At 31.7% G+C, this 18,842-nt stretch overlaps 1 protein-coding gene across 5 annotated transcripts in view; it reads left to right on the top strand.

The window, feature by feature from the left end:
- The window catches only part of LOC127716890 (orphan steroid hormone receptor 2-like), a 72,677-nt gene that overhangs the window by 35,103 nt on the left and 18,732 nt on the right, over nucleotides 1-18,842 (top strand). For 3 of the 5 annotated variants that reach the window (XR_007989140.1, XR_007989145.1, XR_007989149.1), the window contains exons 9-13: nucleotides 1,857-2,007; nucleotides 6,072-6,228; nucleotides 6,844-6,983; nucleotides 9,549-9,686; nucleotides 10,906-15,769. Coding sequence is in view for 1 of the 5 variants with exons in the window: in XM_052222979.1 (XP_052078939.1) it covers nucleotides 1,857-2,007; nucleotides 6,072-6,228; nucleotides 6,844-6,983; nucleotides 9,549-9,686; nucleotides 10,906-11,684 (1,365 nt within the window). In the remaining 4 variants the exon portion in view is untranslated. Of the gene's footprint in view, nucleotides 1-1,856; nucleotides 2,008-6,071; nucleotides 6,229-6,843; nucleotides 6,984-9,548; nucleotides 9,687-10,905; nucleotides 17,137-18,842 lie in introns of those variants that run through there. The other 2 variants (XR_007989144.1, XM_052222979.1) reach the window with 2 other exon arrangements.

The following is an 18,842-nucleotide window of genomic DNA, read 5'->3' on the forward strand; positions in this document are numbered from 1 at the left end:
TTAACAGACTGGAATGTTGTGAGTTATGTTTATTTACAAAAGCTTACTTTTTCTTGTCAAAATTTTTGTTCAGTTTTTAGTGGGTGGACAATGCTAGTATCCATACCCTGCATGTTTTGGTGTTATTTTTCTGCTTAAAGAATTTTTGCCTTGCTTACATGCAGCCTTTGAAGGTTGATTTCAAGCAGTTCTCGTTAAAATTCAGTGATATATTTCTATAAGTTATTCCAAAGATCTTGATAAATTTGTGTCTTTTATTACTATTCAACCATCTCTGATAAATAATGTTTCACAAAAATGGCGACTATGTAATAAGGGCTACTCAAGAAATAATTTTATTGTATAGCAATGGAATATTTCCCACAAACAAATTTTGCTTGCAATATTATACACTTATTAACTGGCTATGAGGACAATAAACTTGCTATTGTACGAAAAGCCATTAAATTAGTGTTTTATTATTCAGAAAGAATTGGAAATGTTTGCTAAAAAAAAAGTTTTTGAAACTATAAACCAGCTACATGCAATATAAAAATAAAGAGATGTGGTATGATTGCCAATGAGACAACTATCCACCAAAGTTCAAATGAAGTGGATGTAAGCAATTATAGGCAACCATACAGCCTTCAACAATCAGAAAAACCCATACAATATAGTCTGCTATAAAAGGCCCTGACATGAAAAATATGAAACAATTCAATTGAGAAAACTAATGGCCTAATTTAAAACAAAACAATTTACTGAAAAAAAATGTGACAGACATGAACCAACAACACCAACTGAACTGCAGGCTCCTGAATTTGGACAGGCACATAAAGAATGTGGTGGTGTTGAACATGTTTGTGAGCGCTCAACCCTCCCCTAACCTGGGAAAGTGGTGTAACAGTACAACATAAGAACAAACTATAAAAATCAGTTGAAAATGGCTTACTCATCAGATCGATAAAAAGCAGAAAAACATATAGTCTTCTTACAAAAAGGTTTGCTTCCAGTAAATAGTTTTTGAAACTATTAATCAGTAAATAATCATTTCAGACAATTTTGATAAAATAGTAAATTTATCTGTCTATAATTTTATTAAGACCAAAACATACTGAGTTAAATAATTTGATATTGCACTAGTGCAAATAAGTTCAAATTGTCGACTTCATTCGTGAAGAAAATATGTTTAAAACAGTTTTTTCCAGCTTTGCTATACAATAAAAGTGTTATTGCATGAATATTCTTGAATATTATCTCTCGTAGAGTAATAAGTGCATTCACAAGCTCGTGCAATATTAAAAATTCACTCTGGACAATATTCATGCAATAACTCTATGGTAGTAGGGTTTGAAACAACTTTTCACATAATAAGGCATTAAATTTCCCTAATATTATTTGTATGAGTGGGGGTCAAGAAGGAAAAAAATAGCCTCCCAACCCTCTTATATAATAAATTTTAGAATAACCCGAATAGTTTTTCTGATTTTGACTTGTCATTTAGTCCATTTGATGTGGGATCAACTTTTACATCACCAAACTGAACTTTCTAAAATTTTGAAAGTGTCTTCAGAATAACTGTCTATATCATATATTTTAAAGCGAATTTGGATTTTTCTGTCTTAAAAAATACTAGACATAATTTTTTTCTATAATTGTAAATGTCTTGTTCTGATTTATTTCATAGTTAAATAAAGCATTTCAAATTTTGCTTAAAATGAAAATTTAACGTCACATTCTTCTTATTTCTAGATTCTGCCCCAAAAAACTATCACATTCATGGTGTGAATACAGTATTGTACCCCTTGTAAATGGTTCGAATGAAACAAAAATTAAACCAAGAAAGGGATTTTTAATTCCATATGTATTCATTACAGAACATGGACCATTCTAATTTGGTGAATGATAGTTTGGACCAATCAGTATCCAGTTTGGACCAGTCTTCGTCAAGTTTGGACCAATCATCATTGAGTATGGATACATCTGCTATGACTGCTGATTACAGCAGAGATTATGTAGAAATAGAGGGTAAAATGACATTTATGAGAAAATATGTCTAAAATTTATTCCCTGACATCATCATGTTGTTAGGACTGTTCCATAAAAAAAATGGGACCCAAGGAAGACAGCTTGAATGACAGCGCTTTCCCTGGGTACCATGTACATTTTGGATAGAAAAATTTTTTAAGATATTGTAAATTCAGAAATTATTAGGTGCATTTATTGATGCGATTTTTACACGACCGCAAAAAATTTTTGTGGTCGTATATTGGTATGACGTTGGCGTCATCGTCGTCGTCCGAAGACACATTGGTTTTCGCACTCTAACTTTAGTTTAAGTGAATGGATCTCTATGAAATTTTACCATAAGGTTCAATACCACAAAAGGAAGGTGGGGATTGATTTTGGGGGTTATGGGACCAACAGTTAAGGAATTAGGGGCCAAAAAGGGGCCAAAAATAAGCATTTTTGTAACTTCCAGACATAACTTGTGTGTTAGTGTATGGATCTCTCCGACATTGTACCACAAGGTTCCATATCACAAAGGGAATGCTGGGATTGATTTTGGGGGTAATTGCCTCCAAATTTTAGGAATTAGGGGCCAAAAAGGGGCAAAAAACAAGCATTTTTCTAGTTTCATGACAATAACTTTTGTGTAAGTGTATGGATCTCTCTGACATTGTACCACAGGGTTCCATATCACAAAGGGAATGCTGGGATTGATTTTAGGGGTAATTGCCTCCAAATTTTAGGAATTAGGGGCCAAAAAGGGGCAAAAAACAAGCATTTTTCTAGTTTCATGACAATAACTTGTGTGTAAGTGTATGGATCTTTATGAAATTGTACTAAAAGGTTCCATATCACAAAGAGAAAGCTGGAATTTATTTTGGGGGTAATTGCCCACAACGTTTAGGAATCAGGGGCCAAACAGGGGCCAAAAATATGCATTTTTCTAGTTTCCAGACAATAACTTGTGTTCAAGTGTATGGATCTCTCTGAAATTGTACTGCAAGGTACCATACCACAAAGGGAAGGCTGGGATTGATTTTGGGGGTAATTCCCTAGAAATTTGAGGAATTAGGGGCCATAAAGGGGCAAACATACTGGTAATCAACGATTTTTACCTCAGGCTAACTGCCGTTGTGTAATAAAACTTTGTGTAGTTAAAATGAATGTTGGGTTACTTCCCTTGATTTATCCTGTTTTAAGTTACTTCTTTCCTTTAAATAATGTAAATTTTTAAAAGAATATAAATAAAATATAAATTGAACAAATAATCATAAAAGGATGGTAATTAAATGATTTTAAATGTCTTAGGACAAATAAAAAAATAATAATTTGAAAATTATTTGAGGGTTCTATACTTCCTTTCAAGGCTTAAATTGAAATTTATATAATAACTATGACCCTTGAATACAGTTTGAATGTAATACTTATCAAGCAATGCATAAAGATAAAACAAAAGATCTACTTGCAGATAGATAAGCAATTGTTTTGATTGCAAGGAATAATGGTAAAACAGATTTGACCTAAAAAATTTAAAGAACATACTAAAAAAGAAGAATGTTAGATTGAACAAGTTGAAAGTTTAAAAAGATAGAGAAAATTAATAAGTACAAACGTACTATAAACATAATACATTCAGATGGAAAGTTGAAGAAAACACACTTTAACAGACAATTTCTACAGCACACGGTTACATTTACGACAGAATTTATGTCGATTAAAAACCTCCTGATCTGAGTCCTAATCTCCTGACCAAAATTTCCCAAACTCCTGATCTTAGTTTCACAGTCCATCACATGTATGCAAGTTGAAGGTACCATACCACAAAGGGAAGGCTGGGATTGAGTTTGGGGGTAATGAATCATAAGGGGGTTCAAAAAATTTGGGGGGGGATTTTTTTTTTCATTTTTTTTCTTTAAAATTTTCCATTTTAAATTGGTTATTTCTGATTAATATATAAAAGCAAATAATAATGATATGGTTTGAATAGATAAATTAAAATTTTTTAAGTTCTTAGACCATTCATTCTGTGTCAGAAACCTATGCTGTGTCAAATATTTAATTACAATCCAAATTCAGTGCTGTATCAAGCTTGAATGTTGTGTCCATACTTGCCCCAACTGTTCAGGGTTCGACCTCTGCGGTCGTATCAAGCTGCGCCCCAGCGAAGAATTTTATTCAAAAATGAACAAGACTGCAAGTTAAGAAAAATCTACATACAGATCTATGGTTTAGTTATCAAAGTGTGAATTCTTATTATTGAGATACTCACAGAGTCGCATTATTTGCGTTAATAAAAACCTTGCAATAATTTCTGAATTTACAGTATTTCCAGACTTATCCTAGAGAGAAAATTAGGTTAAAAAGAAAAGGGATGATATGTTTTTTTTACCCTTTAAATTCAAAAATAAAACAGTAATGTAAATAAATCTATCAGATTACATCTATGAGTTGTTCACAAGACATTAGTCTGTCAGATTACATCTATGAGTTGTTCACAAGACACTAGTCTGTCAGATTACATCTATGAGTTGTTCACAAGACATTAGTCTCTCAGATATCAGCATTTATCTTTTTATACCCCCGCTTTAAAAAAGTGGGGGTATACTGTTTTACCTGTGTCTGTCCATCTGTCAGTCCATCCATCCCATGAATATTTTTCGTCACATTTTTCTCAGAAACTACAATACAAGGATTTCTAAAATTTGTTTTCAGGGTTTATATAAGTCCGCTTTACTGTGTGATGTATTTTCAGATTCATCACTCAACAACTTCCTGTTTACCTTATACTTTTAGCGGGCGGGGGTATCATTAGTGAGCAGTCACTTGTTTAATTTTGTTTGTCATATTTGGTTAAGGGCTTAAAACTTCTTGAATTTAGTCTCATTTGATGACTTGTCATCAACATATAGATATGAGCAACTGGCCTAACCTATAGCTTCTATAGCTTTCAACTTCTTTTTTAACCTATGAAATTAATAAACTCTTGAAAAGATTAAAGAGCTTTAATATTTTCTCAATTTCATAAGGATTCTCTTCATACTGTCCATGTATCCATTAATTAGCTATTTTCAATACAAATTAATCAGATATGATATAATTTGAGATTATTATAATGGATTTTTAGATCTTTAACGCAGTCAATTCCTGTTTCATAGTACATTTGAATTTTATCATTACCACTGAGCCTTGAATTTTTCCTTAAATACTACTCAGCTTCTGTTGTGAGGAATGAATTGGTATTTTGAACATTCATAATGTTACGTATAGATAATATTTGGACCTTCCAGGCAGTCACTTTTTGAGACTGTATTCCATTTATTTATTAAACCCACTGATATTGCTAGAAAAGGCAACTATCTGTCAAAGACCTACTAAAGGTCATTTATAGCCGCCAATGTTTAGCAAAACCAATACTGTTTAGTAAGTTATAAAAGGTATTGGGGAGAATTGAATATTTCATAGATATTAGATAGAGTGTCTCTGTGAGTGTGTACCTTGCATAACAACTGGAGCAACTTCTTGTAAAATTTTATTTTATTATACTTTACGTTAAAATGCCATATTTGGATGGGCTAATACAAGGGTGTTAATTTACTCTATTACCCTTCATGGCGATGCTTGATCAAGTGTGCGCTTTATTAAATACGACTCTATCCTATGGCAAATACTCTATTACCCTAAACGGAGACGCTTGATCAAGTGTGCTCTTTATTAAATACGACTCTATCCTATGGCAAATACTCTATTACCCTTCACAGAGACGCTTGATCAAGTGTGCGCTTTATTAAATACGGATGATTGTTATGTACAAGACGTCATAGTTTATTACTTTGAATTTGAAATTTAATCGACAGTAATGACATTCAGTATAATAAATTAAATAACACATATCTGAGAGGGTGATAGAGCAGATTGTTACCCCTCGAAAAGACATTGTCAACCTTGGCTTCGTCTCAGTTGACAATGTTTTCTCGGGGTAACAATCTGCTCTATCACCCTCTCAGCTATGTGTTATTTATATAATGTTTTATGTACATCTTCATCCATGTATTGATATACATTATTGATTTTATTTTTTTCAGGTCCAATTCTGTCATCATCCAATTTCCAGTTCAATTTGACCACACCTTCTCCAATGCCTGCTTATTTAAATGTACATTATATTTGTGAAAGTGCTTCTCGGTTGTTATTTTTATCCATGCATTGGACAAGATCTATACAGGCTTTTCAGGCTTTGAGGTGAGACTTGGGTATTTTGAAAAGAGTAGATGTTAATCTGCAGGATGTGTAATACTGTTAACCAACTTATTTTCAAGAGTAGAAAAATAACGTGAAAAAAATTGTTATCAATATGTAATAATTGGATTTCTTACATGTATATAAATACATCAAGAAAATTAGAAAACCTTGAAAGGGCTAAATGCAAAGATCTGTAGTTTAGTGTTTCATCTGTAATTTGTGAATACAATAATTTTATGAAAAAAACCAGGTAAGGTATATTTATGAATAAAAGGAGATGTGGGATACATGTTAACGAAATAGAAACAAAACTATAACAAAACTAAATATCCATTTAGGTCAGCATACTGGCATGAATTATTTTTAAAAAAGCAAGAAAATATACTTTTAGGACAATCAAAAATCATAATTCAAAGAAAAGTCATGTTTGAATTTTTTTTATTGCTTATTGATCAAAGTTGAAACAGAATTATCAGACTTATCTCTTCCTGGGATTCTGAAGTATTGTATGCTCTGTAGAAAAGTTAACAGCATAAACATGGTGAAGTTATTCCAGAAATATGCATCATTACCACATAAATTACAATCATATGTTATTCCAATTATGTTTTGTAGTCAGGATATACAGACTGTTTTGGTAAAGTCTTGCTGGAGTGAGTTATTCACACTTGGTTTAGCACAGTGTTCACAGACCATGTCTCTGCCGACCATATTAATGGCTATTTTAAATCATCTTCAGACAGCTTTGCATCAAGGTAATTTAAGTCTATGAGCCATGTAGCTAAGTTAACAAAATGTGAAATTCCATTTTAGCTTACTATACCCAATGCTTGGAAAGATGTATGCTTGTTTAATACCCATATTTGCTATTATTTCAATCAGTCGTCTTGATCCAATTGATGTCCATTCTCTGTTTATGCCATACATGCTATCTATTTGACTGATACTGACCCAAATCTTGTACTTGTCAAAAGTTTTTCCCTCGATACAAGTACTCAAGGAAGAATGTGTGATAAAAGCAATTTTTCAAGGTCATTAGAATTATGTTAATTTATTGATATATTCTGATGTCATATTTAAGCTAATCACCGTATTTGATATACTTCATTTCGTTTGGCCACTATTACATCAAAATGATAAAAAAAACTAATAAACATACTTTTATTAAAATGCAAAATATTAACATGTTAATAAGATGTCACATTTGATCATGGATAATGAAACAAAGCACATAACACATTATGCACAAGTGTCCCTATAAGCACTAAACAAATGTCTCCTTAAATGTGCAAGTTGTCTTGTCTAGTTGTCTTTGCTGTCGGGGTTATCATTTAGCATGCTGAGGTCTATCAGTTGGTTTGTTATGTTATTCCACAGAGTTGCTGCCCTTTGGTAGTTGAGAGTCTTTTGATTCTAGTTCTTATATTGATACCATCATTAGGGCATTGAGTATTTTATGTGATAATCTGTTTCTAAGTTCGTTCAAATATGATTTTGATTAAAAAATCTTAATGGTCTTTGATCATTATTAAAATTGCTAATCAGCAATGCCAGCTTGGATGACTAAATGTCTGTTTGTCATGTTCAGATTTCTTATATGGTTGACAACATTTTTTATGCCCCACCCAGGGGCATTATGTTTTTCGGTCTGTGCATCCATTCGTTAGTCTGTCCCGCTTCAGGTTAAAGTCTTTGGTCAAGGTAGTTTTTGATGAAGTTGAAGTCCAATTAACTTGAAACTTAGTACACATGTTTTTCCTATAATATGATCTTTCTAATTTTAATGCCAAATTAGAGTTTTGACCCCAATTTCACGGTCCACTGAACATAGAAAATGATAGTGTGAGTGGGGCATCCATGTACTATGGACACATTCTTGTTTTTTAATTAGTTGATATTGAAGTCATCTGGAGATCAATGTCCAATCATTATGTAATTACTCTGATTGTAGATCGATATCTTTACCATCTCTGGATGAAGGCAAAATAACAGTTAAACATTTTTGACTCATCTGCTTTAATTTACCTAGTTTTACCACAAAGTGCAACATGAAAAAATACTTTAACAGATAAACATGTATAAATCTGTTAAAAGTTTACTCTGTCAGACTTTTACAAAAAATAAAAGGGACCAAATATTATGCATAATAATTATGGAAATTGGCTGAGGCAACCTTGATTATGTTAATACCCTTGCTAAAGTGTAGTGTCTCTTGGACTGTGTGGAATGTATAATATTGGTTACCATTTTTTTGTTGAGCCTGCGACTTTTGTCGCAGAAAGCTCGACATAGGGATAGTGATCCGGCGGTGGCGTTAGCTAACTTCTTAAAAGCTTTATATTTTAGAAGGTGGAAGATCTGGATGCTTCATACTTTGTATATGGATGTCTCATGTTACGAAGTTTCCGTCAGTCACATGTCCAATGTCCTTGACCTCATTTTCATGGTTCAGTGGTCAAAGTTAAGTTTTTTGAGTTTTGGTCTTTTTTTCTAATACTATATGCAATAGTTCAACTATATTTGGTGTATGGAAATATTTTATGATCTATATGTCAGTCACGCAGGTTTTATTTGACCTTGACCTTATTTTCAAGGTTCATTGCTCAGTGTTAAGTTTTTGTGTTTTGGTCTGTTTTTCTTAAACTATAAGCAATAGGTCACATATATTTGTTGTATGGAAGAATTGTTAGCTGTTCATGCCTGCCTAGCATGGTTCATCTGACCTTGACCTCATTTTCATGGTTCATTGGTCAATGTTTAGTTTACTTGGTTAATGTTAAGTTTATGTGACAGTTGTAATAAAGCTTTATATTTAGGAATATCAACATAATATCAATGATTAGTAAAGAAGGCGAGACATTTGAGCGTGTGCACTCTTGTGTTAGATGGGGATGCCACTGTTATGCCTTGTTTGAAGAAAATGCCATGCTTTCTACACGTTAAAGAACCCTCTGAACAAAAATTTGAGGGGTTGGTAGGTTGCCTATTGCAAGGCAATATGTCTGTCCCTATCCAACATGTCAGCATTTTCCAGAGGCAGTTAAAATTTCCCATCCTTTATCTTGATTGACCTCTACCTTTATTTTATAACATATTAGTTCTTGTGAGCAACAATTATTTTCATTTTTTTTATTAGCAGAGCATACTTGTCTTATATCATGTATATACAAGCTTAAGTCATCTGAATAATGTAATGCTCGTCCTGAACATGGATGAAAAATATTTGCTACTGGACGTTGAGCTTCCAACAATCAATCAATTAGTCTAGGTTGTGCATGTGAAATTTGAAGTCGCATGTATTTATATGTTTTTCTTTGTAGATAAGACATCAGCAGAGCGTATTAAGATTGTTATAGACCACATACTGAAGTTACAGAATTATATCCAGTCAATGCATCAGTTAAATGTAGATACAGAGGAGTATGCTTATCTGAAAGCATTAGTGCTATTTTCTCCTGGTAACTACATGTTTATATTAAAAAATGGCTGTATATAAAGATGTCAAGTTTTTCTCTCTTCTTTTATAACATATTTATAGCAATTCTAATGTTATATAGTCAGGTAGTTCAAGAGTGGAAAATTATAGATGTCATTTAATCTATAATCATCAGTTGAAATATTATTTCATGTTATTAAAGAAAGAAGCTCTTTGGGGCATACCAACTTATATAAACATTTAATTTTACTTTGATAATAAGTTATTTCCTTATTATTTAAAAATATATTCCTAATTTACTGATTTTTATGCAAAAAAATTGTCTGGTGACATCTTTGTTTTCAGAACAGAAATTTAGTTATTAAACTATTTGATTAAAATGTAAATTTAGAATGGAATACGTACATTTATCATGCTAATGATTGCTATGTCTACAAAAATGACATCTGACATTAAATCTGTTTCTACAAAAAATCGTAAATTCTTTGTTAGAAAACAATTGAAAATGAAATTAAGATGAAGTGTAAATAGAAAAGAAAAGATTTGATGAATTTATTTATAACATAATCTTCATACAAATTTGAAAAAATTCTAAACAGAGGAACAACACCATTGCTGTTTATATCTTAAAGTACAAGGAAAGCCTTTTATATATACACACCTAAAGCTCAAGATTCACTTCAAGTACAAGATAACCCTTACCATTTGCATTAGGGGAACTCTTTGCTAGATGCCAATAATCCTAATTTGATGTCAGAATAGAAATGTTGGGTTTATAAAAAGAAATTACAGACTTAGAAAAGGCAAAGAAATATAACAAACTCTCTCATAAATTATGGAATTGCTTTTATGCTTTATGGTACAGCCTTTAATCAAATTTTTAAAATACATATAAGGATATATGGTATGATCGCTGCTGAAGCAACTCTCCAACAGAGACCAAACAGTGTGGACAAAGCAACTATAGGTTACTGTATGGCTACTACATAAGCAAAAACCATACTTTATTTATTAAGCTGTAAAAGGCCTCAACATGATAAAATGTGACACAATTCAAACAAAAAATTCAAAGACCTGATTTATGCTGAAACACAAAAGAAAATAAATATGATAGACAGCAACCAATGACAACCACTAAATTGCAGGCCCCTGACTGGAGACGGACACATAAAAGAATATAGCAAGGCGTTTTCCCATATTAAATATTTGCACTGATATTTATCATATTCCATGTATTTCAGATAATCCCTCATTACTGAATGCTCCACAAATAGAGAAAATCCAGGATATGATCCAACAGGAATTAAGACATCATGTAGAACGGACACATCCTTCAAATCCTGACAGACTTCCTAAACTATTACTGAGACTTCCTCCTTTACATGGGATGACTCCGAGTATCATGGAAGAACTGTTCTTTGCTGGTCTGATTGGTAATGTTCAGATAGACAGCATTATACCATATATTCTTAGGATGGAGACCGCAGAATATAATTCACAAATGGCAGGACAGGGTCTGTTAGGATCTGCAATGTCGAACGATGGAAACGTAACAATGGCTGAGCCAAATGTGTCTTCTGTGCATACCCGACCAACATCATCGAAATTAAACTCTCAGACTTCTACGGAACAGACAGAATCTCGTCAAGGTTTTTATGTGGATACATCACATGCCTTATCTGACAAAAATATAGCCACATCATTGAATCAGCTGGTTACATCAGCTGCACATAACATTGAAGCACCACAGTCATTTTATGTGGAAACTTCTTTGTCTCAAAACAATGAGCATACACAGAATCAGTTCCCATCACAACAACAGTATGTTGACATTACACAAGCTTCTAATATAGATAGTGCTCGATCTGAACTGGCACAGAGTGTGGAAGCTGCCATTGGCTCCCATGCTGCTGTGTTACTAGGGGTACCTGTTGCTTTGGCTGCTGAAACCATGGCAACACTTCAACCAGTGCCACATTCATCCATTTCTGTTTCATCAAATGGTTCTTCACAGAATTAAATTGTTAAAGATATGAGATTTATATATTGTTTTAATTTTTATGTTTATTCTTTTGTTATTTTATGTTTCCTTTGTCAAATCCAAGCATTTTTATAGTTATAAGTGTAGCATTTTAACATAAAATCATCTGAAGCCGCTCTCTTATCATGAGGGTGTTATATTTATTTTCCATTCAAAGTGTCAAATGTTTTATAAGTAATTAACAAGATTACATGTTGATAATCGGAGGAGGAGGAGATATGATAAGGGTCATTATTATGCCTATATAATTGAAAAAAAAAATGCCCTGAAAAATCAATATGATAAGAATCATAGTTTTGCCCATGAAATTACAAAAAAATAATGTTCAGTCCTTTCAAAATTATTTGACTTATGAGAAGTTAATACAATCTTGTGACTTAAGTGCAGAAATTATGGTTGAGATTTCACTATGATGTAATTTTTTTTTCCATTGACAGGATGGGGCCTCAAATAACCATTTTTCACATAATTTTGGGTCAAATTCTATGAATCAAAAAGCATGCCTGAAATATTTTTATTCCTTCTAGAATGCCTCTTATCCATCCCATCCCTTGGATGCTTGGATAATAGGCCATTTAAATAACAGAAGCCTCCAGGTTGAATGTGAATCTTTTAAGAAACAAAATGATTGTTATTATCATCGATGATTCCAATTAAATAACATCATAGACAATATATATCTATCTGAAAAATACTGCTCAATATGTATATCAAGGCACTGTATCCAGTAGTTAAACAGTTAAAAAAAAAGGTAATGTCTTGCGACTTGATGTTTCTGTTTAGAAAAGACCATATTTTAGTATTTACCTTTAGTCTGGGACCTTATTGTACACATTTATTTCAGATATGTTAGTCTCTTTTTGGCTTGGGCATTGACCAACTTTGCAAAAAAGTTGACCTTATATTACCTTCTCCTTCACTATGTTAAGATTTAAATGAAATACATGACAAATGGCAATTTAATGTTCTATTCACTGTTTTAATGAAGACCAGCAATATATCTATCATTTTAGACTTTGTTTAACAATCATGTTATTTTGCACACATTATTGGAATATAAATTACCCATGGTTCAATTCTGTTCTGACGTGGCCAATTAAATTATAGTAAAGTACAAAATGTCATTAAAAAGTGCAAAGGTTCTCCGTTCAAGGCAGAGCCATTACAAATATTTCATAAGAAGTGAAACCATGGTAACAGAGCATTTAATTTTCATAAACTCAAAATTTCATCTATTTATTTGTATTATTTTATATTAAACCTCCACAAATAGAAATAGATATAGTTCACTGAAATAGGCCTTTTAATATTCCAAAATAATGATTGCAGAGCAGAATTATTCAGTTAGAAAGTAAGTGCATTTGACATGTTTGATAAAATAGTTAAAATATCCAGAGAAAAGACGATTGTAGATTTCCAACTTTATCAATAAGGATCTTTACAGGTGTATTGAAGAATTCAATTTCATTGACTTGAATTTTGTGCACTGAATTACATATATAGTTAAAAGTTTCTTTATTGATACATCAGCTATAAAAGATCTTGTTCAAAATAAGTTGAATGCAATGTGCTGCACTGGGTTCCATGATTGAAGATGATAAGAAACGAAAAATGAGGATTTGATGGCATTTGTTATTGGATGGAATATGACATTGAATAAACATTCTATATGTGTAGTAGTGCCTTTCAATCTCCCTTCTTCTATTTTTGTATTCTAAGACATTTTAAAAATAAACAAACAATTGGCTTGATGTCCTATAAATGTCCAGAGTAAGAGAAATGTTTTATTAATATTGTCCCTTGAAAACTATTTTTTTCTGCTTTCAGGAAATGTATCTTTTTTAAGAAATATTGTCCAGTAAAGGTCATTATAACATTTGTCCTTTTCTGAGTTGCAAGAAATACACCTTGTTTAAAGATACCATTGAAACCTCATTGTTTGTTTTAAGAATAAGATGACCTGATGGTCACCTTGCCCATATGATCTTGTGGCATAAGAGTGAAAGTGTTAACATACATTTTATGAAGACTGAAGGGTCATCTGTTAAGGGTTTTTTATCTTCGGAAATTTTAATAACATTTTCATAAATTGTCTGTTTCAGTAGATGAAAATAACAACATTTTGAAAAAAAGATTATTTCAATAGCTAAAGTTTTTAATGTATTAAAATTATGGAATAATGTAGATAGGTCAGGTATTTGTTTATTTGAGATACAACCATTTGAAAAAGAATTATAGGAGGAACATTTTTTTCTCTCCTGATTTTTCTAGGGAATATATGGGCTGAAATGAATAATGAACGGTGTAGTACAAATAACAAGAGTTATAAAATATTTTGAGAGGAGTGATTTTTTTTAAATGTTGCTAATATTCTGTTAAGTGGGATTTTTTTTAAAGAAAGGTCTAAACTGTGTGAAAAAGGTTTGGACTTTGAGTGGGGAAATTTAATCTCCTTGAAAATAAACCAAGGGAGTTTCTAGGCTTTGTTTTACATCCAGGTTAAAGTCGGAGAGTCGATAAAGGAGAACAAATTTTATTTCTAAATGAAGTTCAAAGCATTATCTGCCAATCCATAACAGAAAATATAACTTGATTGATCTTTTTGTGGAAAGAAGAAGCAAGACAAAGTTAATGAATTTTCAATGGTATTCTCAAATTCAGGGTTGGCTATTCAAAGAGTTATAATGTGATGAAAGGAAATCAAAATATTTTTGTTTATGCTGCAATAAAATGTTTTTTACTTCATAATGAAAGATCATAGTTTTTGTATAAAATGAATCATTACTCATTAAATGAGGAGAATATTATATTATGGTATTTTATAGCTTTTGTAAGTTTTCTGTGTAACAGAATATTTTGCTTGCTGTATAATGTAATTTGCTTATTGTACCAATAGCTTATTTCATTATAGGATTATGTGCTTTCATATTGTGTTCCCTGAATGTACCTTTGTCAGTTTTTATTTCATTGTAAGAAACAGTGTGGGCAAATCTAAGGGGTTCAATTTTTTTTTTTTTTTTTATAGTTTTGCTGAAGATCCTTGTCTGACACCAAAATATTTTTATTTTTGTACTCCTCTTTTTTTGTCAAACGACTTTAGGGATGTTATCTACAGATATCATAACATTTTCTTTGTTTCAATATTTTTGTCAGAAAATAAACAACACACCAAATTATTAGAAAAACAAAGATAAGTCTGTACGCTTGTTTTTGGAATGAAACAAAATTTTGTTAGGAAAATAAAAATGTATTTATGGGGTCAATTCAATTTAAGAATGTAAGAAATTTATTGATAGCATAACAAGAATTACAAACTATTTGCCAAATGTGTATGCTAGATATTTCTTTGTAAAAAATAAAAATAAATGAAGGGATTCGTGGGCATTTTTTTGTAATGAATTGCTACGGAAAATTCTCAAAGTGTTTTTAATATGAGCGAAATAGGTTGAAAAGTGAATGGCGAACATCCTTTGACAAAAGCAGAATTGAAAGTTGGCTGGTTTTTTCATTACTATTTAAACCCGCTGAATTCTGCATCTCTCACCCATGGTGATATTACAAACATTAAAAGGAACTAAATATTTGACCAACACATTTTTGTACTCATAATCATAATAAATGAACATCTTTATGTGGGAAAGAATATCTGACTAATTAAAAAATATTACAAATTCTGATATGTGAAATACTGTGATTTATCTTTATTTGTGGTATACCAATTTTCGTGGATTTCGCAGGTAACAGTGAACCACTAATTTAAATGTCCATGTTTTCCATAGGCTTGTATGGATACTTTGGAAAAACCACAAAATCAAATATCTACTAAGATGCAATTTTTCCACAATCAACGAAAATTGGTATCCACGAAAATAAATGAATCCACAGTAAATTTAGACCATTACACTTTGTCAAGAGACAAAACAAAAATTTTAAGGGACTCCTTATTTAGTAGTTTAATTTCAGATAAAAAGAAAAGCAAAACTGTCTTAACATTTGTTATTTATAATTCCAGTATCTGTTAACAATTTTTTAATTTTTGAAGAATAACGGAGGCCTATTTGGAGGTGACCAGAAGTGAACTCACAATGTTTGTGGAATATTTTGTTTCAAGAATATTTTTGATTTTCAGTTTGTTGTGTTGTATATTTAAATGTTTTTACCACCATATCAGTACATGGTGTTATTAAGTTTGTTGTTTGATGTACAATGTAAATACCAAAACATAAAGGGGTAGGGGTCAAATTTTTTCCTCTGTTTAAAGGTCTCAGACTTTCCTATAATTACACTAAGTCCATAGTAAAGGGAAACATCATAGCATGTATTTAACAATTAAATAATGGTTTATTTATTATTTTTCAAGGATACTTAATATTTTTCAAATGTTAGCCATTTTTGAAAATAAATTTACACAAAAAGGTTCTGGATTTCTGACCTTTTAGTTCAACTCTGATTAGAAAAAAAAAACCAACAGCTTAAAACCTTTTTTTCTTGCTTTTTGTAGAAGACATTTCCAATTGCTGCAATATATAAGTAAAAACATATTGATTCATTTTTTTCCATAAGAAGGTCAAGGTAAATAATTTAGAAAAAATTGTCCTTGGTTATTTAGGGTTTCTGCTGTCCTGAAAGATGAATTCTTAGATTGTCAGACAACTAGGTAGAATATTTTGATGATTGAATGAACTTTAATATTGTACTCTCTTTAAATTGAAAATGGGGGGGAAAAACTTTACAGTTTGCTAAAAACTTGATTAGGTCTTCATAATGATAGGCGGTATCGTCACATCTACACATCTATGTTTCATATAAACATGGGTGTTAAAAATAGTTATATAAGCTGCTAAATTTTAAAGGGAATTATGACTGGAATGATTAAGGTGATTTATGTGAATGGAAGAGGGGTTTGAATCAGAATTTTTAAAGGTGAATGGTCACTTAGAACAAAACTCCCTACTGTCAAAATAATTCAAAAGTTAGTATTTTACTCCCCTGACTCTTTTAGAACCTTTTGTAAGAAATCCACTTTTGTAAATTGATTTAAAATTTAAGTAAGGGACCAGCTATTGAAAATGGAAATTGAAGAAAAAATACAGCAGGCATGATAAAAGCAAACTGTAGAGTTTATATATTGTATGGTTCTATATGTGTACATGACACAGTTGTTATTCATCACAAAGAAATATTCATAAACTACTAAGATAGGAAAACTGGATGGGATGTTGGTCAAGTTATTACTGGTAAATGTAAAAAATCAATAGGTGAATATATGATTGTTGTCTTTGTTAAGGAAGAGAGACAGGTAAAGTGAATGAAATGAGTGACTTCTCACTGTTTATGCATTTTCTGGCAATTCTTGCCATTGTTCTGTTTGTTGTTAATTTTCAGAGTATATTATTGTCTAAGCTGCAGAAATAAAAAGAGAACATTTTAACATTGACTTTGTTTCTTTGAGTTATACTGGTATGCTACTCTGAACAGAGTGTATACTAAGTTGAGTATATCTGTGTTTGTTAAGAAAGTGTAATCATATTTTTTTCAGCAACCACAAATATTTATTAGATTAAAGTTTCATGAAGCTTCTCTGTAGAATGCATTTTCAAACATTTTATCACAATTGTATCAACTATTATAATTTGCACTTTCTTGATACATATTATGACTGAAACAATTTTTGGAAGTTAATAGAAGTGTAAAATAGACCAATTCACTCACAATAAAATGAATTGTTTCATTTCACGCATCAATAAAATCAGGAAGAATTGTGTGCCATTCTTATGATTCCAAACAATGCGTTTGATTTCGTTTTTTCAGACGTCCAGTTGTAATCAATAATTACATATTTTGTATAAATTTGAGCCTACATGTTGTTTATAATGGTAACCAAAGTAGTCGGGAACATGGTCTTTCAAAAGTAACCTGCTTCTAAAATCTATGCAAGAAGCGAGCACTAGTAATAACATTAACGGTACCAGTATTACTGCACCGGATGAGCATTTCAGAAATAAATGTCTCCTCAGTAATGATCAAGGCCAAAATGCTTGAAAATCCGAAACTTATACAAACATTATAGAGCTAATCAAACCAAAAAGGACCTTAAGTGAAGCAAAATCCGAACAAGGAAAAGAGTTTTGCATGAGGTAGATACATTTCTTTATTTAAGATGATATAAATGAAGTGGGTACAAAAAAGAACTTGTATGGCACCTTGATTTTGAAAATCAGAAGATCGTATTATCAAATAACATCCTTCAGAAGTCGGTGGTTATCTTTTTTTCACTTTCGTCTTACAGATTTGATGGAGTCATACAGTAGGACCTTAAACTACTGCATTTGAGAAAAAAACTCCCAAAAGTCTCTCCACGAGATTATATTTTGATATTTAGAGATGATTAACAGCCTACTTTTCAAAAATGGAAATCCAATACCTCCTGTAGTTTGAGTACTACAATCTATGCACGTTAAATAACCCATTTCCCAACATTGAAGGTTCCGTATATGGCATGTTGCAAGGCAAAATTTTGCCTCCTATTTAACGAAGTCTTGTAATTTTCCAGTGGCAGTTCAAATTTCTCGCCTTTCATCCATGTTATCCCAACTGGCAGAACTTACCAATTGTTTTAACTATTGATTTGTTCTTGTTCTGAATATGCACGAAACAATTCAAAGCTAGCAAACAACAAGCAATCAATCGAATTATACAATGATGTGTATGTTGATTTAATATATTTTTGTGAAGGGTTGTGGAATATATTTATGTTGGAGACAGCAGTAGTTTATCCATGTCAAAAAGGGACCTCGGTGGCTGAGTAGTATATGTTGCTTAAGTACTGTATCACTAGCCTGTCAACCATCAGGCTGTGAGTAAAACCCTGCACGTGTCTCATCTTAATTGACTAGGATTGCCATTTTTTCCTGCCGAACGTCGATGGTTCTCTCCGGCCACTCTTGCTTCCTCCGCCAATAAAGACTGGCTGTCACGAAATAGCCAATATGCTTAAAGTCGCGTTTACCTTCAACAATCATTCAATTATTCAATCAATCAATGTTAATTATATAAAATCACATAAACCAGTTAACACTAGTAAGTACCCATTTTGAACTATAACTGTCATTTTGATCTGAACAGCTCTTTAAAGAC

Source organism: Mytilus californianus, unplaced genomic scaffold, assembly GCF_021869535.1.
Source record: "Mytilus californianus isolate M0D057914Y unplaced genomic scaffold, xbMytCali1.0.p SCAF_1, whole genome shotgun sequence".
NCBI lineage: Eukaryota > Metazoa > Mollusca > Bivalvia > Mytilida > Mytilidae > Mytilus > Mytilus californianus.